Source organism: Chrysemys picta, chromosome 6 (assembly GCF_011386835.1).
Source record: "Chrysemys picta bellii isolate R12L10 chromosome 6, ASM1138683v2, whole genome shotgun sequence".
Lineage (NCBI taxonomy): Eukaryota > Metazoa > Chordata > Testudines > Emydidae > Chrysemys > Chrysemys picta.
In genome coordinates, this window is record NC_088796.1 from 78,774,689 (window position 1) to 78,801,190 (window position 26,502).

The window sequence follows — 26,502 nt, forward strand, 5'->3', positions numbered from 1 at the left end:
TATCTCCTTATCATAAAATGCTGTGTTGTTGCCTAATGACAGGATGATTATTGTTAGGTTTGCCCTAGAACAAAAGGCTGGAGGCAATGGGGAACAAATATATCTGAATGGAGGACTATCCAGGCCAGGCTGAGGACTCTTGATGGCTTTCCCATATGTATATGAGCATGTGTTTGTGACTGACTGACTGTAACACCTCCTGGGTGTCCCAGCCTATGATGGAGGCTACAGTGCAAAAATGAAGGCTGCAGTGCAGTTTACAATCAAAATGTTCACGAAACAGCATAGAGTTTGCTGATACACTAATCTGTCACAACCACCTTAGAGAGGAAAACTCTACAGAAGGTTTGCTGGTGTGAAAGATGACAATGTGTGGCAATGGTGGAGATGGCTGATACAAATTGTAGCAAGAAATGTCACTCTAGCAGACTGATCCCCAGTGCAATGTGAAAATGGGAGAAAAGATGGCTAGATTGCCAGAGGTGGAAATCTTGTACTGTAACATAAAAAACCCTCTTCAATCTTATTTCATGACACTGTGGGAGAGGGAAAAAATGTTTATTTGTATCTGCAAAGTCTTGGTCAAAGGAGCTGTTGCAGATTGTGCAGAGCCTAATTAATCTAGACTGCTTATATCCAGGATTAGAGTCCAATACTTCTTGTTGCGAGAAGTCTTCATGTTTCCTAGTGGATAAGATTGCTCGGATCAGCTGTCTGTCTCCATGGAAGCAGACACATGATTGCAGGAGACAAATGTGGATCTGCTGAATTCGGGTAGGGTTGCTTGCTGAGGTGCTAGGAGAGTTTTGAGTACTGTAATAAACTAAAATAGACTTGTGCCCTTCCTCTCTGGTGGAGGGGAAAAAAGTGGCTAATTGGACAGGTAGTGCGTTCTTCTGATTTGAACCTGTGACAAGTCAAGAAGCGTGTGTGTTTGTTTAAGCAAACTCTCCAATTATTGCCTTGTCTTTATATTTCTTAGCCAAAAGTTAAGAAGGTTGAGATCAGGCAGTTCTGTGATATCTGTTCACTAAGTCTCCTGGACATTGACCCAGTCCGCTTTGGTTTAGGTCTGCTTCTGGTACAAAGGCTGTACTTGCAGTGTTTCCTGATCAGGTGTCCGTGCTAATTCTCAGATATCTCATCCATCTGATCAGCTTCCATTCAACAGTCCCTTTCATATGTTTCCTTCTCTCTCTTTCTCTGTACCCAACCAAGAGCTAGATATTTTGGTTATTTTTCTTTACACAGATTAAAACAGTTTAGCACAGTTATAATCCCTGATATCAAAACAGAATTGTTCTAAAAAAGTGCTATAAAAGAGAAGAGATCCTGAGTACACTGTATCTAGTAGCCTACTCTCTCACTGTAAGTGCTGAACTATACCATTTTTAAACAGGGAACCAGACCAGTTGGACTTCCTAAATCTCACAACAGACTTTTTCACTAAATTTCTTTTAATGTTTTTTTTTTTTTTAAAATCCTTGCATCTATATTTTTTAAAGCACCTGGTACATCTAACCATTGCTACAAGGATATAGAAGAACCTACCATATTCATGCAACAGATCTCTTGCATAAGCACAGCTAAATCTGAAAACTTGGCTCACACTCATGTGAAGACTATCACTTTGGAAGGCACGTACTTTTCCAAACACTAAAAAAAAAAAAAAAGCATGAAGACTTTCCAGTGGTGAAACCAAGCTTTCTTTTCCTCACTTGTTTACTCCTGTGATGATGCCCACAAATGACTGCATTGTTAAGTGGCAGCCATGGATTTTCATATACCATGAATATTTGTCAGGCCCTACTGTAGGTATGACTGTTAGCAGGTTCTGCGGGCAACTGCATTTTTTCCTTATTTAATTTGGCAGAAAAGAATTGGAAGCTCAGACCTCCAAGTGCCTCTTCCCTCCCTTTCTTGATCCTGAATAAAATGTAGGGCATGTCCACACTAAAAACTTAAGTCCATCTATATTAGGTCAATTTACAGCCACCAGTAACTACTGCAATGGTTCATGTCCACACTACCTGCCTTCGGTCGGTGGCACATATCCTCACCAGGAGCGTGTCCACTGACCTAAGGTGGCAGAGTGGGGAGCTGAGAGTCCAGGCTCTCAGCTCCACTCACTGCTCCCCACCAGGAGCCTGGCTGCCCCACAGGATCTGGCCCTGTTTTGATTTTGGGAATAGTGCTCCGTCCTTGGACTTTCTGCTGAGGCTAGCTAGAAAGTTGCAGTGGTGAGGTTTTGGAGTGATTTTTTTGAAGTGGACAGATGGACTGGGGACACTTTGGAGAAAGATGGAACAACCAGAATGGCTTACATTCCTGGTCTGTTCTGTTCTTTATTTTTATAAAATATTAGCCTCACACTCAATGGCACAAGGAATTTGTTTCTATTTTTCTATGGAACTTGATAGCGTCTGTCTTTGATTAGATGGGGAATACTGCCTGTTAATAATAGATTGTATTTAAGAACTGAGAATTTACATGCTAATGACGTCCACAATGTCACAATGACCTTACTGCTGTCTGCTGAGGTACTATGGTGTGAGACTTGACCTGGTTATTATGTGAAATGTTTATCCACTGGGCTAAAAAAGTGCAATAAGATAAGATACCTTTCCATTTTGTTTTGCTGTTTTAAAAGGTATAAGTCCATGCTTAATAACTAGACAATTTTATTGTTTTTTATTAGACAAAATTCATTACTTGTTTAAAATTACAGTTTATTCAAATTTTCTAATACTATATAAGAATACCAACATTTCAAACCAAATGTGTATATATTGCTATGTTTAAAGGTATTGCTGCAAAGTGAGAGTACATCAATATTCAAATAACTCTGCTTTCTCACCCTCAGAAATATAATCTGTGACAAAAAATAACTACCAGAGTGAGGAAAAGCAAACTCACCAGTGCTAATGTCCCCAGATCCCTTCTGTGTCATCCTAAGAGCCATTTCATAGGCAAAATATGCATAAGGCACACATTGCAATGCTTGTCAGGAAATGCAGTCAATCATAGGCCCAGTGTGTTCTCAGACTGCTGCCTGTGTTGCTGAGAAGGGCTGACACCAAGCAAAACTGCACCACTTGCACTTTATACCTGGGATGCTCCAAAGGAAGGGAACTGATGCTGGGACCCAGGGCAGGGCCGGTGCTGAGGTCGTGCAGCAGGTCAGCCAGTTCCTTTGCATCTCCCTCCCGCCACTTTGCACGGACTTTCCTTCCCCCATCACTGTGTAACGTCGCCCCCCTGCTGGCAGTGGGGGGAATCCCATGTCTTTGCACATGTCTAATCCTAGGACTTGCCGGGCGGCAGCACGAATCGGATCTGCCCCATGCACTGTGGGAAGGGGGCACTCAAGAACCTGTACATTTTAACACGTGTTGTGCAATCTGTCTGTGAAATAACACTTTTTTAAATGAGTGCCATCCTGAGTAAAGAGACGACGTTTAAAGGACAAAACAAAACAAAACAAAAAAGGTGTTCAGAAGATCTGGTAAAAGAGAGAGGGATAGCTGGAGGCAGGGCAGAGGATATAACTCAAATATAGTCACATCTACTATAGCAGCTTCACTCTGTTGTGTTTATATTTGGCTCAGTGAGTTGTTTCTATAATGAGAGAATTAGCCTCCTAGCATTGCTTTCAAAAGGATTGAAGATATGCAGATCATTAGTGTCTGCTAGAAAAGAATAGAGCTTCCACTATCTTTAGCTCTGTATCCACTTGTAATAACAAGCTGACCCCCAATTTTAGTGTTCTTGAATTCCTTAAGCTTTGAACACACTCTCTCTCTTCACATGTATAAAGATATGTCTGACAACTTTACCCCTCCAACATACAACTGAAATGGTATCCTTCCAAAATCAGATGCTCAATTTTTGGCTTTTGTAAGTACAGAGTACTGTGTTTTAAATTAGACAAAGATAAATTTACTTCGACCACTCGAATACACCATTGGTCTACTTAGCTTCTCGTTTGCCCCATTAAGCAGCTCTTCATTTCTTCACTCTTAGTCCAGATGTATTCTGCTTGGAGTTGTGAACATATTTCAATAGTATTCACTCTCTGAATCACTGTCAAAATCACAATGCCTCTGTGTGTCTTCACTTATGCCATACAAATGTGTTTATTTCTTTTAAATCTTGGAGCTGCGTTATACCACAGAAGCAGGATAGGTGTACGTACAGAGCTTAGATGTTTAACTCCAGACAACAGGACTGTTCAGAATAAACAGATTCTATTCCTTTTAAATGCTGAGCATCGTTCTGGATTTTATATGGTGTTAGTGGCATGTCTGCCTCAGTGCCTCCCCACATCCTTATCTGGTAAAAAATAGGATGCTAACTGTCATGGTTACAGGGCAAAATTGACAGTTTCTCTCTTAGTCCCTCTGATGTATACCACTTTGGCCTTGCTCTCTTCACCCCTCTCTGGCCAGAACTATACGGTTCAATTGGTCTGGTCTGGATCTCTGAACAGCAGCACCCCTGTTTCCCAACCATTTTAACACAACAAGTTCAACCAGATTTGGCACCTGTAAACCTTCTTTCTCTATCAGCCTGTGACAGTACAAGTTCACAGGGACATAGAGCCAGCATCTTCACACGAAAGTATTTATTTATTCACTTATCCAAGTATACAGCATGCAAAGTGAAGGGTAAAAACAATAAAGGTGTATATGTAAATTTCCCCTATATTTACCTTTCCTTGAAAGCTTTGGTACATTTCATCTAGCCTAGTTACCTCCATTTCTGGCTGGGAATAGGACACTCTCCTGCTTGCAGCATGCTCTCTGTGTCTCCTTGCATGACAGTAGCTCCTCTTGGGCAGCCCCTCTTGGCTCACCCAAACCCCCTCTTTTCTAGGCCCTTTGTGTTGTAATGGTTTAGTATCCTTGTTTGATCCTAGACCTACGCTTGGGAAGAGTAAATCATTCTTAGTTTGGCTGGAGCTCGGTAAGAAGTATTCCCCAATAAACAGCTTCCCCATGGTTTCCTCAAGGGCTCTTACCTGTGTCCTTGTTTTGTTTTCCCTGCTTGGTCCCTTTAATGACCCCACATCAAGTAACCCCTCATAACTACACAGGGTACATCTGTGCTGTAATTAAACATCTGCAGCTGGCCCATGTCCGCTGACTTGTGGGGCTGTAAAATTGCAGTGTAGAGTGTCGGCAGACCCTGTGAGGGGGAAGGGTCCCAGAGCCCGGGCTCCAGCCTGAACCTGAATGTCTACACCACAATTTTACTGCCCGAGCCCAATAAGCCCAAGTCAGCGGACATGAGCCACTCACGTGTATAATTGCAGTGTAGACATATCCACAGTCGCATGCACCATATTCATCAAAATAATAGATATTTCCCAGTAACATCATACACCGACCAATCTCAATTGGCAGATTAAATTTAACAGTAGAAAGCATCCCATTATGCTGCTGTGAAGGAAGTCCCTTAAATATCCAGGAGAGTAAAAATAACCTGGGTAACAAGTAGACATGTTGCAGTTGTTTCCAGCATTCAAGACAGAACTGATTTGGATTCAAAACTAAACAAAATATTGGTGTGTCATGGCATTGCAAACCAGTGAAGTCATTTTCTAATCTGTTCAGAATTAGAAAATATTCAACAAACACTGCAAATGAACAAATGGCAGCCTTTGTGGTGGTGGAGTTTCAGAACTGGTCATCCAAGCAGCATGTTTCTGCTCTAAATGGATATGAGAGAGCTTAATAAACAAGCAGCTAGTGGGACACTACTTAAGATAGCTTTTGATCTCTGAGAGAGGGTGGACTTGGAAGGCGAGAATAGCCACTCTAGGGAAATATGAGCAAACTTTACAGAATATTAAGGATCTACATAATACGCTTCTGTGTGTTCTAGGGATTGTTTCATTTTTCCTGACTTACGTGTTGAGAACTAAAACACAAATTTATTGGACCTTTCTCAGAACACTTAATGAATGCATATAGCGCATTGGTCAAATAACGCTGAATATTTGTAAGCAACTTTCATTCAACATCTGCCAAAACAACCAAAAAGCGGTCTTTGATGAGTGCAAAGGAAACAGGATGTAGTATAGGTTTTTAGTAGCCATTACATTTCATAATAGTTTTTCAAAGGAAAAAAATTCAAATAAAATTCCATTGTAATCAACTTAATACAATTTTTGCGACAGAGGTTAGCTACAAGTCTGAGTGGCTGATGTTCTAATCCAGAAGACATTCTTCTGAATTCAGAAGGAACTTTATTTCTGTAGCATAAAGAACTTGGGCTCCCAGATCTGCCACTAGTTTTCTGTGTTTATATGCAGTGTATAAAAGAGACTAGATCCATTTCCCATGACTTTTAAAATGTGCTGGCTAATGATGGGTCTCGGTACACTTCATTAGAGACACATCCGGTTCACTGCTTTTTGTTAATCTATTTCTCTGCTCTTTTTTCCTTTACTGTGGGTTAATCTTATGTTCCTCAGTTCCATTCTTGCTGTATATTATGGTTATGTACTGTAACCAACTGTTTTTCTAATACACAGAGTTCATATCCTTTTAATGTCACTAATTTTGTTGTCATTTTAACTGTGTGACTCATCAGTGAAGATGAATCTCTACAACATTAAACTGTATTCCCTTTGTGCCATAATAAACCTGAAAGTGATTTGATTTTTTTGATTTTTTTTTTTTTTTAAGGGGGTGGCATGTCTGAAAAGTAGGTAGATTGTGTGTTTTTTGCATGTTCATCTTGAAGGAGATATTCTATCAGCGTTAGAGTTGTGCGTTTAAAAGTATATATTCACAACAAACTCAAAATCTTGATATTTACAAAAATGGTCCACTTGCATGAAACCCCTGTTAAGCAAAATGACACTTACCATAACTCTTTTTTGAGGTGGAATGGGCTACTTTCTCTCAACAATTGCTCTGTTAGACTACAGTGAAATCTAATGTTCCAAAGTTTTGCAATTTGAAGATCATCCAAGTCTAATCTCCTGTATATCACAGGCCACCAACAGCACGCTCACACTAAATCCAACAACTGAAATGAGACTCTCAGGAAACTAGACTATTATATGCTATAGGTGGAGAACTGGGTGGACTAAGATGCAGCAGTATCTAAGGAGCCTGAAATGGCAGAGGAATTACACACTATTGCTGATATTTTAGATCTGTGGTGAGTTAGTTTCCAGAGAGATCTGTAGGCTCATATGAGAGGAAATGAAGATTTACTCCTTTGTACTGAATTTCTGATTGCATGAGCTAGGTGAATGTGGCAGTGGTGTTGGTGGAGGGTATATATGAAGCATACGTAGGAAGGCATGTGTAGCTGTGACCCATGATGCATATTTGCAGGGGTGGAGTCTACTTAAACTTCTTTACTTTAATCAGGTGCACCCATACATGGGCAGGACTCTCCCTCTTCTTCCTGGAGGCAAGGCCTGAGCGGGGAAAAGGACTTTGGTTGCTTTTAGAGATGCAGTGAAAAGAGAAGGTGAACAGGTTGGGCTGAGCCCAGCTCTCCCCCACCCCCCAGATCCCTCAGAACAGGTAAAAGGAATAACATAATACCACATTTCTTCAATCCCTAAAACACTTTCTACCCCCCCATGATATCATCAGGGAGCTGCATGTTTGTGCTAGGAAAGGCATGCATGGGTGGAGCCTCGTGACTTTGGAATGGTGGCTGGAGTTGCTGTTGGTAGAGAAGGCAAGGGGTTGAATGACGGACATAGTCAGGGGAAGGGAATTTTAGGTGTGAAGTCATTTATACTACTGTTCCGCAGTTAAAGCAAGTGAGGAGGAAGGATTAATTGAAAGAAAAAAAATTAAAACAAGATGGAAACAAAACTACTCAATGGATCATAGGTTATAAAGGATTTGAAGATGGGCGGGAATTTCACTCTTCTGAGTTGTTACAGGAGAAAGGAAGAGGTGAAAAGGATATGTGTATATTATACAGAGAGATTTAATGGCATCTCTTTATCTTGTTGAGCCCCATAAGAAATCTGAATAACTGCATGGTGCTTCATTGTTCCTCATCCATCCTTCCCGATTGTTTTTGTGTCCCTACTTAAGTCCTGTCAACTTTCTCTGTAAGCAGCACTGTAACCTCTTTACATAGTTTTTACAGTGCCCAGTCTGGTGTGACCCTAATTCCTACTGGGGCCTCTCAATATGGCAGTAATATAAATAACAATCCTACATCCAGTAAAGAGTTACTTTAAATTCAAGGTGTGTACATACACACTCCCCAATCCCAACACTGCCTGCTTCCTTCTCAGGCAAGTTACTTCTCCCAGGATGCTTAAGAACTTTGAGGGGGAAAGAGACGGACAGTTGACTACCTCCTGAAGCCATCATAAGAAGTGGCTAAAGGACCACTAGGCCCTTCTATGCCCCTAAGATAGCCACAACCTGGTCTGTAGTGGGAGGGAGCATCCCTGGCCCGCCCAGGTCCTGACCAAAGTCCTCTTTGAGGTTCACGCCCATTGGAACCTCAAACTAAATAAAACTGCTGGTTTGGGTTCTTGATATAAAAGGTTTGTGCTACCCAATGCCTCTAGATTGCTGGTTCAGGTTAGATCAGAAATCATTGAAAGCTGTTACCTTTGGACAGACAAAATTGACGCCTGTTGGTGGAACAGTGTGGAAACTTGCTGTGTTGATCCCTGTGCTTTGACTGTTCTGTGGGTAAATGGAATTTTCCTTAGCAAATGTCAATTTGCTATCTCTTTCACAGACCTTAAATTCAACAGGTGGGTGTTCTCTCAAGCTTTCAAATTTACAAATCCCAATGTAAATAAGGCATAAGGCTCTGATTATTTGTGTCCTATAAAATAAACATTGGTAATCAGCTGCTGGCTGAGAGAATGTGGTAGATTTGCATGAGCATTTTGCAATGTTTCTCTCCTGACCTCACTCTGCCAACATCAGGTAGACACTCTTTTGATTTCTTTGTGCAATTCCAAGTGAAAATATGAGATTGAAGTTGGTCTGAGAAGGCCTATGCAAATATGAATGACAAGGCCTTGGTCTTGGTATAGTAATTAAAATATCTACCAAAACTTTTAATTGAAGTTACATTGCAAAATGTCATTATCAAAATGATGGTCTGGACTTTGGTTGCCTTGCCATCTGTATAACCATTGTAAAATTGCATACAGATCTACATGGAGAGGTCCCTTGTAAATTGGGGTCATCCAGGACCACCTTTAAGGAACACAGTTAATGTTGACAGATGCAACATTTACCCTACCTTCTTATTTTTCTTGCTGTTTGTTGGCAAATTTCTAATCTTTCTAGGATTTGATCCCCAAAATAAGAGATGTATGTGGTAGCCTGCTAAAAAACCTAAGCAACTTTATAACTAAAATCCATGCTTACCAGAGGATTCTGCCCTCAACTGATTTCTTTTAAAAAAAAATCAATATGTGCTTCCAAGGTGGAACAGTATTAAAGAATGGATGGGGATGGGAAAGAGGCTTAAAAATACAGATGGTTGGACAGCCTCCTCCTTTGCCTTTAGACTTGAACCCGTGTGTGTGTGTACGTATATATATTTAAAAAAAAATCTAGGATAATGTTAAGCATCAGGGCAAATTTTGCAAAGGGTTGTGTATTTGTTTAAATTTGGCTACCATTTTGGCTACCATATAACTTAATTAGTATGGTAGTATATGTGTTTGCCATGGGAAAGATGGATTTCAGTCTCATACGCAGGCTATTAAACACAGATCCTGTATTGTGACCTAGGTCACCTTCATAAACCTGACAGATACTTCTTCACATTCAAAATAAAATGGAATAAAAATGCTTTCATGGAAACTTTGTAGTAAGTAGTGACTGAGGGGGTCAAACAGGACCTATTGGTTCCAGTTAAGAGGAACTCTGCCTTAACTTAATTTTATTATAATTGGCTATAAAGAATGTGTTAAGTATAACGTATAGCTTGTAGGCTGATTAGAAAACTTAAAAATTTTTAACTATTTGACTCAGTTAAGCACTGAACTCATTTAGTTTAGATTTATTCCTTTACTACTTGGAGCCAAACCTGGACTACAGACATGACTGATTGTGTAATACTAGCACTTTCATTTCCCCCCATTGCTAGAATTTCAATGTTGCAGCTCATGTTGCTCAGGTGATATCAGGTCTGTGGTTGGAGATTCTTTCCAGGACACTAAATGACAGTGTGTACTAAATAGTTATATTTTTGCATTAAAGTGTACTCTGCATTGAATATTCATATTTTGATAGATTTGCTGGCATTAAATTTCCCAATTAAATGGATTTTAAGAGCTGTTGCTGTGTACTTGAGTACAAGGGACAAGATAGGCTCCTTGTTTGCTTTATTTGAAAGCTTTATAAATTATGAGATTTGAACACTGCTCTAGAAAACAAAGCAGTTCCATATTCATATGTAGGGTTTGATGTTATCCCTCAGCTAGATTGGTGCTGTTCTCAAAATGATAGGGGGCTTTTTTAACTTTCCCACACGTTAATGAGAATCCTCACAAAAATCTTTGAAAGTGCTCTTTTACTGTTGTCTTTAACTTGGAGCTTATTAGTGGGTTCTGCAATATGCCCTGATAAGTCTTTATAGCTACACTTTGTACATTTTGCTGCATCCTAGAAAATGAGACAACTTTTTGAAATGCATATCATGGAAAGGGTTTAACAGAAAAAACTATCTATTTATGTTCGCTATTATAGAACTGATCAGAAAAACATGGTGAGGGGGACTTCTGTCAATTTCAAAACAGTAAAAATCTTCAAAGGAGCACTTAGCCACCAGTCACTGTAGTATCTATGTCGACATTAGCTGATCTAGAAGGTTATTTTAAGTTCCAATGTTAGTATGACCGAAAAAGACTGACTAGATTAGAGTTCTAAGTAAACAAGAGTGGAGGCTATGCATTTAGTTTTCCCAAGTATGATCCAAGATACAAGAATGTCTATTGTTAAAATCTAAAATGAATGATTGAAATACATATCAGACAATTTTCTTTTTTAGGTCAGTTTGCAGTGGCTTTTGTTCTTTGACCTTGGTATGAATCCTCAGATAAAGAGAATCAATCTCTCTCTCTCTCTCTCTCTCTCTCTCTCTCTCTGCAGTTCAGATGGAGAATATGGTACAGAGGAAAAAAAGAAGGCTGGAAAATCACCCAGCCTATTGCCACAGATCCCTACTAGTGAGGCTGAATGTTTTGATGACCGGAAAAAAGCTGGCGCCACTAGGTAATATCAGAAAACTGACTAGCAGAAACTGAGCAGCAATAAAAATTGCTGAGACCCATCCAAAAAACCTGGTGAGAAACAAGATAAATATTTAGTACACCTAAGGTCCTGATTGTGGCCCAGCTTGTGCAGCTGTACAAGGGAATAATGGGGTATCAGATGCTCACTTGTGCCAGCTATTGGAACACAGAAAGGAGCATTTCAGGGGAAGAGCAACCTCCTTGGGGCTCCTACATCCAACCTCCTATGCAAGTAGGTGGGAAAGGACAGGATGAGGTAGGTAGTGGGAAGAACCATGGCAGAACCAGCTAGCATAGTTGTACTGGCATGCCAAGGGAAGTACACTGCACAGATCTAGACCTGGTGCAGGTTACTTCCATTGCAGAACAGGGAGAGACTGGGTGCCAGGCTTTGTCTGGCTCCAGGGCTACTCCTGGTGCAGCAGAATGTTGTAGAGTCCTTTGCTCATGACAAAGGTATAACTGAGCTCTAATATGGGATCCCTCTGGTAAGAATCTTCTGTCTCTTCAACCCCTCAATCACACCATTCTTATAGGGAAACAGGATTCAGTGATAGAAATCTCTGTAGCAGTATATACTAGGTCTTGTGAAAATGCTAAATCAAAGAGTTTGGGTGGCAGGGAATACCAATAACTCATACAAAACAAAGGCTGTGATGGTTTTAAAATCCCAGTCGAACAGCTAGATGACTTGCTCAGAACCATGGGATGGAAGTCCTAATGGCGTGTCTTCTTGCCTGTTCCTTAGATGACCAATGCAACAACCAACTTAGGATCGCAGATTTGCTTACAAGGCAAACACACATGAGCCTATTGCATTTTCTTGCACATCCTGTGTTTTCCCTGCTTCTTCATGTAAAATTCTTGAGGAAGTACAAGAATTTTCACTGTAGACTGCACCTCTCCAGTCAGACATCTCTGTCCCATGAAAAATTTACCCGATAGTCCCTGTACACTGTTTTTTGTATGGTCAATATTCTTACTATCATTCAAGATTTGAACCCAATAGTGACTATATCAAATGACACACATGATGACTTCACATAAAACAAGAACCAGGGATCACCCAATGAAATCTATAGGCAGCAAGTTAAAAACAAATATAAGGACTGGGCATTGTGTGAAGAAGTACTTCAATCTGTGGAACTAATTGCCAGGGCATGTTATGAAGGCCTTAACTATAACTGGGTTAAAAAAAATTAGATAAATTCATGGAGGATAGGACCATCAGTGGCTATTAGCCAAGATGATCATGGATGTAACCCCTTGCTCTGGTCCCTAAGGCTCTGTCTGCCAGATGCTGGGACTAGACAACAGGGGATGAATCACGTGATAATTGCCCTGTTCTGTTGATTCCTTCTGAAACATCTAGCATTGGCCACTGTCAGAAGACAGGATACTGGGCTAGATAGACCACTGTTCTGATCCAGTATGGCCATTCTTATGTTCTACTATCCAAAAGAAAAGCCATCGTCTTTGCCTATAAGGTGAACAAAGTATACAAAAGAAACTAACAGTAGTTAACTTATTCCAAACAACAAATGAACATTCCCTCTAACGTTAAAAGGTTTTCTTTGAGCTATGAGACCTGATGTATTCTGAAACTGATGTTAACTGTCCTTATCTGCTTTGTTGTCATCAAGAGACCAGAGAATAAGAATGAAAGTTAATAAAGGATGAATGTGTGCCATAGACAGAATTATACATCCGGATGGTAACAAAACTAATGAAATGACACTAAGCATGGTATTAGGAATGTTTTCTTACCCTCAGGACAAAGATCAGTGTGGACAGCCCCCTCCTGACAGCAGATATCAAGAGTGACTCCAAGATTGAAAGGAAAAAACATGCCTCAAATCAGGTAATACAGAGATAATGTGTGTTTTTATAGTCAGAGTAAATGACTATACTATCATTGTCTAGCCCAGTAACAGTACTGTTCATTGTAATGTAAGCACTCAAGGTTTGGGCGCTGCCACTGGTTTCTTGCCCAGTGCCTTTGAGATTGAGTGAAACATGGTAAGTGCAAAAGTGAAGCCTTACTACCAAGTACAGCCACTAAGGATTTGAGACAAAGGAACAATCTTTAACAGGAGCAGAAGATGACTTTTCCAGTTTAGTTCAAAAGATTTTAGAATATCATTCTTTTGGGAAAGTTCACGCATGGGATATTCTCTCCCTCCTCGCCCTTGCCCTCTGCATATCTATTCTAAATATAACACATCAGCTTACTGGTGCAGATACACTCATGTGGCAACATCTAGAACATATATTTCTCACTTTGAAATGTTCTTTGAGGTTTTTTTGTTTGCTGTCCTCCGATTAAGCTGGAGTATGGGTGTAGTTTTGCCCCCAGAGTTGAGTAATGTTACTTCTCCTCCTGCCCTGCCTTTGTGAATTTCTTCACATCACATTAGATGGTACAGCCAGGGCCAGCACTTCCATTTAGGCGACCTAGGCAGTCACCTAGGGCACCAGGATTTTGGGGGGGGGGGTCATTTTGCTGCCCTCAGCAGGAATTTGGCAGCGGGGGGTCCTTCCGCGCTCCAGGTCTTTGGCGGCAATTCTGCGGCGGGTCCTTCACTCGCTCCGGGACCTGCCGCCGAAGTGCCCTGAAGACCGGGAGCACAGAAGGACACACACACACACACCCCCCGCCACAGAATTGCCGACGATGACCAGGAGCGTGGAAGGACCCCTGCCTAGGGCGCCAAAAACCCTGGCGCCGCTCCTGGGTACAGGTATAGAAGAAACTTCAACTCTAACTATGGAGTTACAACTAGTGCCTCCTTCTCTTCCATCTCTGCAGAAGATAGTGCTTTATCCAGACAGCAGAGCTGGAGGATTCTGTAAAGTTAGCAAAAAGCTCAGTATGGATGTACCACTCTCAAACCACTAAAACTAGTGCTATCTTTCTGTTGTATAAAGGTTGTACAAACACAAATAAAATATCACTGAGCTTTCTTCTTTTGAGGCGTTTAAAAGAAGAGCTATAAGGCAATCTTTTACTTCCAGAACTCTTGAATTTGAGAATAAGGGGGTATTTATTCATTTAACTGCATTTCTATAGCACTAATCACCATAGTATCTGAGCATATAGAGGATGCTAAAGGAGAAAGCAAGTGTGCAGATTAAGGGGGGTAAATATATTTTAATGAAGGAATAACCAAAATGTGTTCTGTGTTTGTTTAATTTTAGTTCAAGGCAAATGCTCACTATCACAAGCTATTTCTGGATGTCCCAAGTGGAGAGCCACTGAAGCAAAGTAAGTACCACACCATTATTTTATCTGCCCCAGAATGCAAAGTGAATCCATGACAGGACAAAGGAAGCTGTTGGTTATTCAAGATCCACTACATAAATGAACATCTGTTATAAGAGCAGTTTTAGCTGAATGGATTTATATATTCACAAGGCCTGTTCCTCCATCTACTCAGTGTTCCAGTGGGAATCTTGCAGAATTTAAACACATCATTCCTTTGTTTTCAGTTGTCAGGAGATGTTTGTGAATCATAACCTGTGATGTGATTGTTTTGCACTTCTAAATAGAAATAACCAAGATTTACACATTCTACTTGGTTACTACTGACTAATACTACCAAAACCTGCAGTAGAGGTGTGAGGGAACTGACCAAATGATTAGTTCATTCTGAAGACATTCAAGTATGTAAAGCTCTTAAAGTTCTGGCAAACTTTGTGTCCTATTACCTGGAAATACACAGTGATCAAGCTCAATCCCTTTAAATTTCAGGTGTTGGTAAGAGAAGTAGTGGGTGAGAGGGTGTTAAACTTTAAAAGTTTATATAGAGCCATAACTATATAAGAGCACAAAAGATGCACAGCTTGTGGCAATACCTTAAAAGAAGGAATAGCAACTCCGCGTGTGGTCAGCACACACTACATAAATGGGGGAGGCGGGATTGTTCTGTAGCCGTAACATAAAACGCATCCTATTCAAATGCGTATCTCTCAATCTGCTTTGAGATTAATCTACATGATTCATATTGTATTTAGTGGGTTTAGAGAGAGAAGTGGCTAACACGCCCAAGAATTCTTCTTGTTTTCAGTATGTGGTAACCTGAAATGAGCATAATATATTCATAGGAAGTAAGTGGAAGTCATTGTGTAAGGTACTTTAATCTTTGGAAGCTTTTTCACATTGTGTATCTTGTTGTACTCCTCAATGGAAGGTTTTACATTTAAGTTCAGAATGTGTAAGAAACTTTCTGAATTCTTCTTAACTCATTTGGCTCATCCCTATTTACAATGCATTTTTAATACCTTGAAGATTTATCAGAGTTCAAACTCATACAGGTTTGAGCTCTAAAGATTTTTCTGTGCATAACTAAGTCTTTTGTGTGCTTTAAAGAGATTTATAGATTTATTTTTATGAATAGCACAGGACTTTTTTTTTTTTTTTAAAGCACCTCTGCTCATCTTGTAGTTGCCAACCCTGCAGGATCATCCTGGAGTCTCCAGGAATTAAAGATTAATCTTTAATTAAAATTATGTCATGTGATGAAACCTCCAGGAAATACGTCCAACCAAAATTGGCAATCCTAGCAGGACTGCAGGTATAAAGGTGCTGAATAATCATAGGACTGGAAGGAACCTGGAGAGGTCATCTAGTCCAGTCCAGTCCCCTGCACTCCATAGTAGGACTAAGTATTAACTAGACCATTCCTGACAGGTGTTTGTCTAATCTACTCTTAAAAATCTCCAGAGATGCGATTCAACAACCTCCCTAGGCAATTTATTCCATTGCTTAATCACCCTGACAGTTAGGAAGTTTTTCCTAATGTTCAACCTAAACCTCCCTTGCTGCAATTTAAACCCATTGCTGCTTGTCCTGTCCTCAGACGAGAAGAAAAACAATTTTTCTCCCTCCTCCTTGTAACAACCTTGTATGTACTTGAAAACTGTTATCATGTCCCACCTCAGTCTTCTCTTTTCCAGACTAAACAAACCCAATTTTTTCAATCTTCCCTCATAGGTCATGTTTTCGAGACCTTAAATCATTTTTGTTGCTCTCCTTTGGACTCTCTCCAATTTGTCCACATCCTTCCTGAAATGTGGTGCCTACAACTGGACACAAATATGCCAGTTGAGGCCTAATCAGCACAGAGTAGAGCAGAAGAATTACTTCTCGTGTCTTGCTTAGAACACTCCTGCTAATACATTCCAGAATAATGTTCGCTTTTTTTGCAACAGCTGTACACTGTTGACTCGTATTTAGCTTGTGGTCCACTATGACCCCCAGATCTCTTTCCGCAGTACTCCTTCCTAGGCAGTCATTTCCCATTTTGTATGTGTGCAACCAATTGTTCCTTCCTCAATGGAGTACTTTGCATTTGTCCTTTATTGAATTTCATCCTATTTACTTCAGACGAGTTTGTCCAGATCATTTTGAATTTTAATCCTATCCTCCAAAGCGCTTGCAACCCCTCCCAGTTTGGTATCGTCCGCAAACTTTATAAGTGTACCCTCTATGCCATTATCTAAATCATTGATGAAGATATTGAACAGAACCGAACCCAGAAATGATCCTTGCAGAACCCCACTCATTTTGTCCTTCCAGCATGACTGTGAACCACTGATAACTACTATCTGAGAATGGTTTTCCAACCAGTTTTTCACCCACCTTATAGTAGCTCTATTTAGGTTGCATTTCCCTAGTTTGTTCATGAGAAGGTCATGCAAGACCGTATCAAAAGCTTACTAAAGTCAAAATATACCACGTCTACCGCTTCTCCCCCCCAACCCCCCCCATCTACAAGGCTTGTTACCCTGTCAAAGAAAGCTATCAGGTAGGCTTGACACAATTTGTTCTTGACAAATCCATACTGATTGTTCCTTATCACCTTATTATCTTCTAGATGTTTGCAAACTGATTTCTTAATTATTTGCTCCATTATCTTTCCGGGTACAGAAGTTAAGCTGACTGGTCTGTAATTCCCTGGGTTGTCCTTATTTCCCCCCCCCCCCCTTTTTTTTTTTTTTTTTTTTTAAATCTAATGTAATATATCTGTGTTTATAGGTTTTACCTGTGCTCTACAGAAAGAAATTCTGTACCAAGGAAAGTTATTTATCTCTGAAAACTGGATTTGTTTCCATTCCAAGGTCTTTGGTAAAGACACCAAGGTTAGTAGCGTCTCTGTGTACAAAAAGCAATGTAATTCTCTGGGATCTTGGTGATTTCTAGAAATTCCCGCTCTTCTAATATGCACGAGTGGTGTTAAGCCTCTTATCTTCTTGCTTAAGCATTACTGAACACTAACAACTATATTGCAGTAATGCCCAAAAGCAACCCATCAGCCATTGTGCTGTACAGTGTGCTGTGTGCAGTCTCAAAAGCCCAAAGATGAAGTGGGGAAGGAGAAGAAAAGGCATTCAATATGCAGTGATCAGAGTACTGACAAGCCCACATCATGTTAGTTCCAGGTCTGAATTTTTTAAATGTTTGTTTATAATTGTTACTTGCACTACAAAGTCTAGAGGTGTTGTGGGGGACACTCTGGGTAGAAGTGGAAGATAGGAGAGAAATATAAGGGGGGAAGGAAGAGACAAAGCTGAGAAGCACAATGGACAGGGAGAGTGGGGTTTGGGAGTTGAGGAGGTGTGGAAAGGTCGGGGAAACACGTTCTCCCAACCATTGCTGTTACTCCCTATGTGGAGTGGCGAAGGGAGGCCACTGGACCCAGTGCTCTGTATTCTTGCCTGTGGGTCTGCTGGGAAGGGCAGAGGTGGGTTGTGGAAGTACAGACTTACCCCTGTACTACCTGTTTGGGGAAAGAGTTCTGAGAGATTTTCATGTGTGACGTTCATCTAGTTGTTGTTTGTTGAATCATGGTGTGATAGTTCCAAGTAAGTCGTGGGCCCCATTGTAGTAGGCACTGTACGTATGGATAATAAGAGATGGTCCCTGCCTGAAGAGATTTCTGTTTTCAACATAAATTTTGCCCTGACTTCTAGTCCTTGGGATCCCACTGAAACAAATCAGTGTAGCTGAGTTTTGGGCGGTAGTTCTTTTTAGTGGGAATACTGTGCTCTGAACGTGTAAAATATTTGTACGTTTCCTTGAATGAGAATAAGATTTAGATGCACACCCTTTCCTCCTTCTATAATTACTAGGGTGCTGATGCCATACCTTTTGACTTAGTTAGAGAAACAGATTAAAAAGTTATCAGCCCAGGAAGGAAATCAGGTCAAAGGCCTTAATAGGACACCTGATATTTGGAGGAATTTTTTTTAAGAATGTAAAATAGATTTAAAGAATGATTAATGATAAATTGTTGTTCATAATAGTTGCTTATTGCATTTGCGTGTACTATTACATGACTCACGTAACTGAGTTGTTTGTTGTGAATTAATAGATTGCATTAGTCATAGTTATTTTTTGACATGAATGGGGAAATGGCACAAGTGTTTAATAACAGCCATATAGAACAAATAAGGAAGCTGAAATTAACAAAAGGATCATGTTGTGCCACCCTTGCTCATTAAGTACAACCTTCCTTGGCAAGTAATTCCATTGAAATTAATGAGACTACTTGTAGAGTAAGATGATACTCAGCACAAGTAAAAGGGGCAGATTTTGGCCCAAACTGAAGTTCAGCTTTGAAGTATGCAAGCTAACATACATGAGGAAATGTAATCCGACACACTCTCACTCAATGGGAGGGATAAACCTTGGGAAGTCAGTAATGTGGAAAGAGACTTAGGAATTAGACATTTAGCTATGTGTTATGATTTCAAAATACATCCGTATAGTTTTTGGGCTGCATATGGTACACAAAAACATCCCATCATAGTGCAAGGGGCTATACGGTCTCTCTATATATGACTGTGATACAACTGCACTAGGTTACCTGTTGGAAAGATATTGAGAAATTGAAGGGATTCAGAGAAGAGTAACAATGCCTGCCACTTCTGGGCTGTGCAGCAACCACAAATGTTCCTAAGAGTGAATCACACTTCTGAATCACAATTTCGGTTTATGCTGCATAGTTTGTTTGTTTGTTTGTTTCCAAGTTGCCCATAGTTTCAGTCCTCTGGACAGTGAGTATTGTAGATGGATAGCACAGATTGGTAGAAGTGAAATGGTCTTACAGTGATTCTCCCTGGTAAACAATTGCTGGCATAAGAGTGTAGGAAATGGGTAATCCATCTCACTTACATTATTTTTCCTCTTTTTGAACTAGGATATCACAATTAATATCGGTCATCAAAATTAGTATGAAGCAGAAACTTCATTAAACTTTAATACAGTCGGGATGACTCTATTTGATGAAGTTTGCAGAATATCTCTTTTATTGACCTATTTCTATTTAAATATCTTTATTTAATAATGCTGACAGGAAGAGTCATTTTCCAGAAAAAAATTACTAACAAAGCCCTGTTAAGAAATTCTTACCATCTAACTACACAACATATGATACAAACAAAGGGGAAAGGCTTAGGTGCTGGAACTAGGGGTGCTGTGGGTGCTTCTGCACCCCCTGGCTTGAAGTGGTTTCCATCATATACAGGGTTTACAGTTTGGTTCAGTGGCTGTCAGCATCCCCCCCACACCCTACAAATTGTTCTAGCACCCCTGAGGAAAGGTAAAGAAAGCAGGTTGAGGTAAGCAGGCTATTTTCAGTAGAGATTTAAAGAAGTGGGTTAGAGGCATTCCGGTCATGATGTGAAAACAGCGTAGTAAGCAGGCCAAGTAGAAGTTCAGGGTGTGTGTGTAATATATATAATACACACACAAAATTGAGAATTGGAGATGGGCCAGAGTTGCACATTTTGGATCCAAGGCTCCCAAAAACCTCAGGGGTGTTTTGAACTTGAAGCTTTGATTCAGGCCCATCTTTTTATCAAGAAACTTATTAGCAATGGCTTTTGATCAAAGTGGCCTTGACCTCTTCTCTAGCCTTTAGGGTGAGGGTAGAATATCCATTTGGTTAGCCATCCCTAAAATGGTGAATGACAAAATGTCATACCCAGGCTAAACATAAGCAAAAGCATTGGTGGTGATAGGAGTGTTAGCCAAAACATAATGAGACCATTTCATGTCTCAGTGCTGCTTTCCTTAGCTTCTGTTTATGAAGAGCCTCTAACAACTAAAAGGTGATAGATTATTCCATAAATAAAAAGTCTCCTATTTCAATTTATTATAATTCTTAGTCTGCAGTACTATATGCTTTCAATTCAGTGCTATGAAAGGTCATTTATTAACCAAATTTTAGACACATTCCCCTCTCTCCTAATCTCTTGCATGTCTTAGTCTCTCTGGACTCTGCATCAGTCAGAAGTGTAAATAACAGAAATTCGAACAGGGTGACCATTCCATCCTCTGTATAGCCTGAAGTGTCACATCTGCCTGTCTTGCTGCCAGTCTTTTATTGGAAACAGAGCCTGCCCTTCATGCTCTCTCTAGTAATATGGGATTTTGAAGTGGGACCAATACCAAACTCCTGAACTAAAACACCCTGAAACGTGAGAGAGTCCTTGTTAGAAACCAAACTTTGTGATCAAGCATATGATCTCACTAACAAAGGCAAGAAGGAAAAGTACTGAAAGTACTGATTTATTTGCAAAAAGGCTGGACAGCATACATGGAGATGTTTATATGTAGCATGAGTGGGCTAAATCCTTTTAGTTATGCTGAAAGATCTGAACTGTTTACTCAGCTGCTTGCTACAAACTAGGCACTGTATAAGTAGTGGGGTAGAGTTTGAAATATGTTGATTCTTTGACCTGTATCTCCTGTAAGCTATGTTCTGGAATGTTTCTTCTCCTAAATAGTCTGCTATGGGACCTTGCTTCTTTTACACTATTTGCTGACCAGATATTCTTCAAAATTAGAATAAATTCAGATCTCTTCTGAAAATTCTAGACCCCAGAAATGGGGAGGGAGGAATTGCTTTTGTTTCTTACATGCTTCACAAACTTTTGTTAGTGTAAAACATAGCTGATGAAGTAACATTTAGACTTGAGTAAAATCAAAAAATAGAGTTCCTTACATCAACCCACACCTATTGTGTGTAACAATCAAAATGGGGCTCTGGAAAAGATGTAGTGTTTCAGCATACTTGATCTATGTTAGTGGATTGGTTTTCACATAAACTGCTATTTGTATATAACCAATAAGGTAATTGAAGTATTATATTATTTTGGCGCACTAACAACATGATGATTTCATTTCAGATTAGTATTCCTGTGTTCTCGGTAACACTAATAAAGAAAACCAAAACTGCCCTTCTGGTGCCAAATGCTCTGGTCATAGCAACAGTCACTGACCGGGTAAGCGTAGAGTTATCTTTGACCTCTCTTGCTTTCGTCTCTCCTTACTCCTAGAATTTGTCATGGTGGAATCTTGAGGGAACAGGTGGCTGTTCAGAATATCGAGGCACAGACTAGTCCCATGTGGCCATTTTAGGGTCACAAAACCAAGCCCTATAGGATTTGACCAACTCTATGGCCTGAAGCACCCCTCTGAGGGGATCTTCTCTTTGCCTGTCCTGTGGGAAAGGGGTGCTTCAATCTTCCAGAGTACCATATTTCCCTTGGGACCCACAGAAGATGCAGATCTGCAGGGTATTGAGAGAAGAGGTGGGGTATAGAGAAGCAGGGCACCAGCAGCTCTACATGGACCTACAAACCTCCCAGATTACTACCTGGCAATCCAGGATGGAACTAAAACAGCTGAGGAAATTAATCTATTTTGGGAGCCCTTTATGCAACTGCAGGGAGTCCTATCTAGTGGCAGCAGGGCTTGGAGGGAAAAGTATCATCTACTGGATCAGCAGCCCCACCTCCTACAGCACCTCTGGCTCTGCTTGGTGATCTCCAGTCCAACCAGTAACAATCTAATTTAGTTCAGTTACAACATAATAGCAGCCCATGTTGGTATTCAGGATTGTTTCTTATTTTTATTTATTTATTTATTTCTTCAAAAAAACCTGAGAACTCCTACAATATCTATGCATTGGAAGGGGTCTGATTTTCAATATAATTTGACCAGGGAGGGGATGGGAAAGGCAAGTTGATTTTTTTTTTTTTTTTTTTTTTTTTTTTTTTTTACCCAGAATTTGAGTGGGATGGGGAAAATATACAGCACCTAGTCTTATAGTTCTTACCCAGCAAAACTTCTGAGTTTTTTACCTGGGTGTAGACTGCAGGCTTTGGCAAATTATGATAGGCCTAGTCCATGTTTCTTTGTAAAACTCTTAAACTGTGTTCTTTACTTCATATATTCTAGGCCTTTCTTTACTATCTGCAGGCCTTTGAAAGTAATTGCTGAACCAGCAAGTGCACCCTGTTAATAACTGATGAGATGAAACTTGTGCAAAATCTTTTTTTCAAACAATTATGTAAATTATTACTTTTGTCTTTCAGTTCATATTTGTCTCCTTGCTCTCCAGAGACACAACCTACAAGCTATTAAAATCTATCTGTAGCCACTTAGAGGTAAGTATTGACAGAATGAAGTTCAGTTATGTTCTTTATGACTGCTTTTTATTTTAAAGATTAGCAATTAAATAACAATTTTTTTTATTTAAAAATTGGCTTTCAGGATATAAGTGTTGGCAACAGTCCCAATCCTTCTTCCGCCGAAAACAGCTTTAGGGCCGATCACCCTATGACCCTGCCTTTGGTAAGATGGTTTATTTTGCTTTTGATAAAGTTCCATTTATTAAAGTCCAAATTGTCCAAACTCTTCTATTGTCTCAAACTGAAGGAAAGCTTGAGACACACACACATTCTGTCACCTCAGAAATCTCTGAATGAACTGCAAGTGGTTGGTGATACCAGCATAGATGTAATCTTCTCTCCACAAGAATGATACATGAATAGATGTGATGTCTGTATATGTGCTCTGAGTATATAACAATGCCCGTTATTAAGGTCTGTATGTGGGCTGTGCACTGACTTGCATTTTTCTTCCTTTCCACATGCCTGTATTTCCAGCAGTCAATCTTTCACTATGCTCTGTGCTAATTTAGAGTTGCAGTAAGCGGCTTACCTTGTCATTGAAGGCAGAATAACAGGCTTCTCAAAGCTTCCCCTTGCAAACTTTCCCCTACATGCCAGGTCAATTCGTTGGTCTGAAGAAAAGCTGCTGTTCAGTAGCTGACATACGCTGTAATCAATGACCAAATAGTTCAAGCTACAGCTGTACTAAATTCTTCATCTATAGAGTGACACCTTTTAATTTCTGCTGCTCTGGTTACAGATTTCAGATGCAAGTAACCCAAAGTAATGGAGTAAAAACAAATAATCTTCATAATTTTAGGCCTTGCCTGGTCTTTTTCATTACTTTTTGTCCCTTCAGGATTTCAGTGAAGACTACTCAGATTTGGATGGTATAGTGCACCATCGGAGACAAGAGTTGGAAGAGTCTAGCAGTACTGGCTCTCAGACCCCTGAATCGGAACGCTTCCAAGGTCAGCATAATCTTGATATTTTAAGACTGACAGTATTTAGAGCAGTGTTTTCCAAAGTGTGGGGTATACCCTCCGAAGGATAGGTGACATGAAAGGTTACCTTGAGAGTACAGATGGATGTCTCAATTGTTCTCCAGAGTCTCAGCTTTGATTTTAAAAAAATGCCTAGCTATTATGGGTTGTGGAGAAAACCTTCAGAACATAATCCAAGTGTAACCAAGGCAAAGACATCTGCCAGAGTCTGCTGGCAGCCTGAAGCAATGGTTCTGAGGTGTGAACTGAGCCATTCATTTCAATGGGTGCTAATTCAGATGCTAATGACCATGCTTTAGAGATCAACTTTCCCCATCAAAGCATTTAGGAATGGAGAGGAAGTATCATACTATGAAGATCTACATCATGTTTTCCCAAAGTGTGGTTTGGGTGGAGAAGAGGAAAGAACAGAAGATAGATAAATTAAGATGTGTAGGCCTTTAATGTTACATCCAGCTTCCAGCCATTGGGGGGTGTTATGTCTTTGCTAGTTTAGAGTGCTCTTTACCATCAAAAACTTTCTTTGCATATAGGTACTTATAAGTACCCCTTAACCTTCTTTTAAATATGCTAATAGATCAAGCTGCTTTACTCTTGCTTCAGGCATATTTTCCACACCTTGAATCATTCTTGTAGCTCTTTTCTGAATCCATTCCAATCTTTTAACCTTCTTTTAGAGGTCTGAACACCAGAACTGAACCTGGTAGTCTATCAAGAGGAAGCATGATCCAGTTTAAGGTGCTAGACTGGAATTTGGATTCAGTTCCCTGCTCTGCCTCAGACTTCCTGTGGGACCTTTGACTTTGTTCCCCAGTTCTCTATCTGCAAAATGGGGTAGTAGTACTTCTCACAGGGAGGTTGTAAAAATAAATACATTAAAGAATGAGGCACTCATTTACTATGGTAATAGGACCTATATAACCACCTTAGATAGATAGTAATGGTCTAAGCAGTACCCTATACAGAGATAAGGCCACTTCCCTATTTCTTCTTGGTATTCCTATTTGTTAGGCTTCTCAGGGTATGTCTACACTCCAGCTGGGAGCATGCTTCCCAGGGCGAGTAGACAAGACATGCATTAGCGCTACTCAGTCAAGCATTCTAAAAATAGCTGTGATAGCACAGGCAGTGGCTCAGGCTAGCCACCTAAGTACAAACTTACCTGGACCCCTTGGGTATGTATTCGGGCACCTAGTCTAAGCTGCCACCCATACTACCCCCAGCTATGTAGATATTTCTAGCACACTTGCTCAAGCAGAGCTAGCATGTGTCTATCTACTCACACTAGAAAGCAAAGCAAAGCACTTACATTGCAAGTCTTTTTGTACAGGGCCAGCCCTATGTTTTTCTGTCGCCCAGGCACAAAATATTTTTGGTGCCCCCGAGCATGGTGACTTGCCACCCCTCAATGTTGGCACTCAGGGCAGCCATCCTGGTCTCCTGTCCTGAGTCTGGGTTTGTCTTTGCAAAGTTGAGGGCATTAAACTCTGTTCCTAGGATCAGGAATCTAATTTCCTTTTCACTTAGAGTGACTGGGGTGATTTATATATGCCTTTGTACCGGAAACCAGATTAAGTTCACAAAATATTGTCTACTGCATTAATTTTCAGTTTTATATGTCAAGTAGCAATGTAACTTCCTCCTTCTCTGCTGACCCATTCCTAATATGAACAGCTGAATTCCTGCTTTATCCCATATTAGTTTAAGTAAATACGTGCTTTTGTGTCATGGTGCAAGATAGACAAAACAAAAACTATTTATCCTTGAAGCCTTGGGAAGTATCGCAGATGTTTCCGTTTTTCCACCATTTTCTTAGAAGAGGCTGGCTTTGGGCATATGAGCTTATTCACTCAAGGTTCTTTGAACAGTATCTGCAAATGCCTTAATATATACAGTTATCCTTCCTTAGCCCTGTGTTTGCTTGATGTAATTGCTTTCTGTAACCAGTCATCCCAAAACATTGCAGGAGGAGGGTGGGAGGCGAAGAGGATTTTGCTGCATCCTTTAATTATAATGGGAATAGTGGAGTGTCAATCTTTGCAATCTAAAGAAATAAGGCAAAAATCTGCTGTGTTACACTAGTGTAAGTAGTGCCAATGTGCCCTGAGTGTCTAGTACTTGTAATGTTATTTTATGCCTCCTGGGCCATTCTGTGTTCTGCCTTGCAATTCCAAATCATTATCTGTATCACATGAAAAGCCATTTTAATAACAATAACTTCTAATGAGGCAGTGTATCAATCCTCTTTTGTTTAGAATAGCCTAAATTATTTTGGGGAAACTGTTCTGTGCTAATCAGGAGGTCAGACTAGATGATCACAATCCTCCTTTCTGGCGTTAGAATCTATGAATCTATTAACTAGGTTAGGTTTAATTTGGTAGGGCTTTTTTTACTTTGTCACAAAGTTTGAAGCCCTTCCCCCTCCCCTCCCACCCATGTTTACCAAGTGGGTTTCTGAAACAATTATTTGGTGGTGTTAGATAGCAACAACTAAACTGCTTGCTACCACCCGCTGAACACATTTCAGTTTCAGCTCACATCTCCATGGCAGTATTGCTATACCATCAGTTATATGGCCAACTTTTCTAATACTTGCATTCTCTAGGCTGCTTTGAGAGTGCAGAATTCTGTCCTGCAGGAACTAAGAACTTCCTTGTACTGCTCTATTCAAAGTGCACTTCTCTAATCTGCTTTCACAAGTAAAAGCCCAGCATCCCATTTTTTAAAAAACTAACTTAGTGCATCATTGCAGCATACTCAGATACCACAGTTACAGGT

General features: G+C 40.2%; 1 protein-coding gene across 8 annotated transcripts in view; it reads left to right on the forward strand.

The window, feature by feature from the left end:
- The window catches only part of GRAMD2B (GRAM domain containing 2B), a 62,437-nt gene that overhangs the window by 25,188 nt on the left and 10,747 nt on the right, over positions 1–26,502 (forward strand). For 6 of the 8 annotated variants that reach the window (XR_002889860.3, XR_010602280.1, XM_024111591.3 and 3 more), the window contains exons 2-9: positions 11,115–11,237; positions 13,031–13,118; positions 14,456–14,522; positions 17,295–17,398; positions 21,452–21,547; positions 22,643–22,714; positions 22,821–22,901; positions 23,580–23,691. Coding sequence is in view for 6 of the 8 variants with exons in the window: in XM_024111591.3 (XP_023967359.2) it covers positions 11,115–11,237; positions 13,031–13,118; positions 14,456–14,522; positions 17,295–17,398; positions 21,452–21,547; positions 22,643–22,714; positions 22,821–22,901; positions 23,580–23,691 (743 nt within the window). In the remaining 2 variants the exon portion in view is untranslated. The remainder of the gene's footprint in view (positions 1–11,114; positions 11,238–13,030; positions 13,119–14,455; positions 14,523–17,294; positions 17,399–21,451; positions 21,548–22,642; positions 22,715–22,820; positions 22,902–23,579; positions 23,692–26,502) is intronic. The other 2 variants (XM_065599303.1, XM_005310722.4) reach the window with 1 other exon arrangement.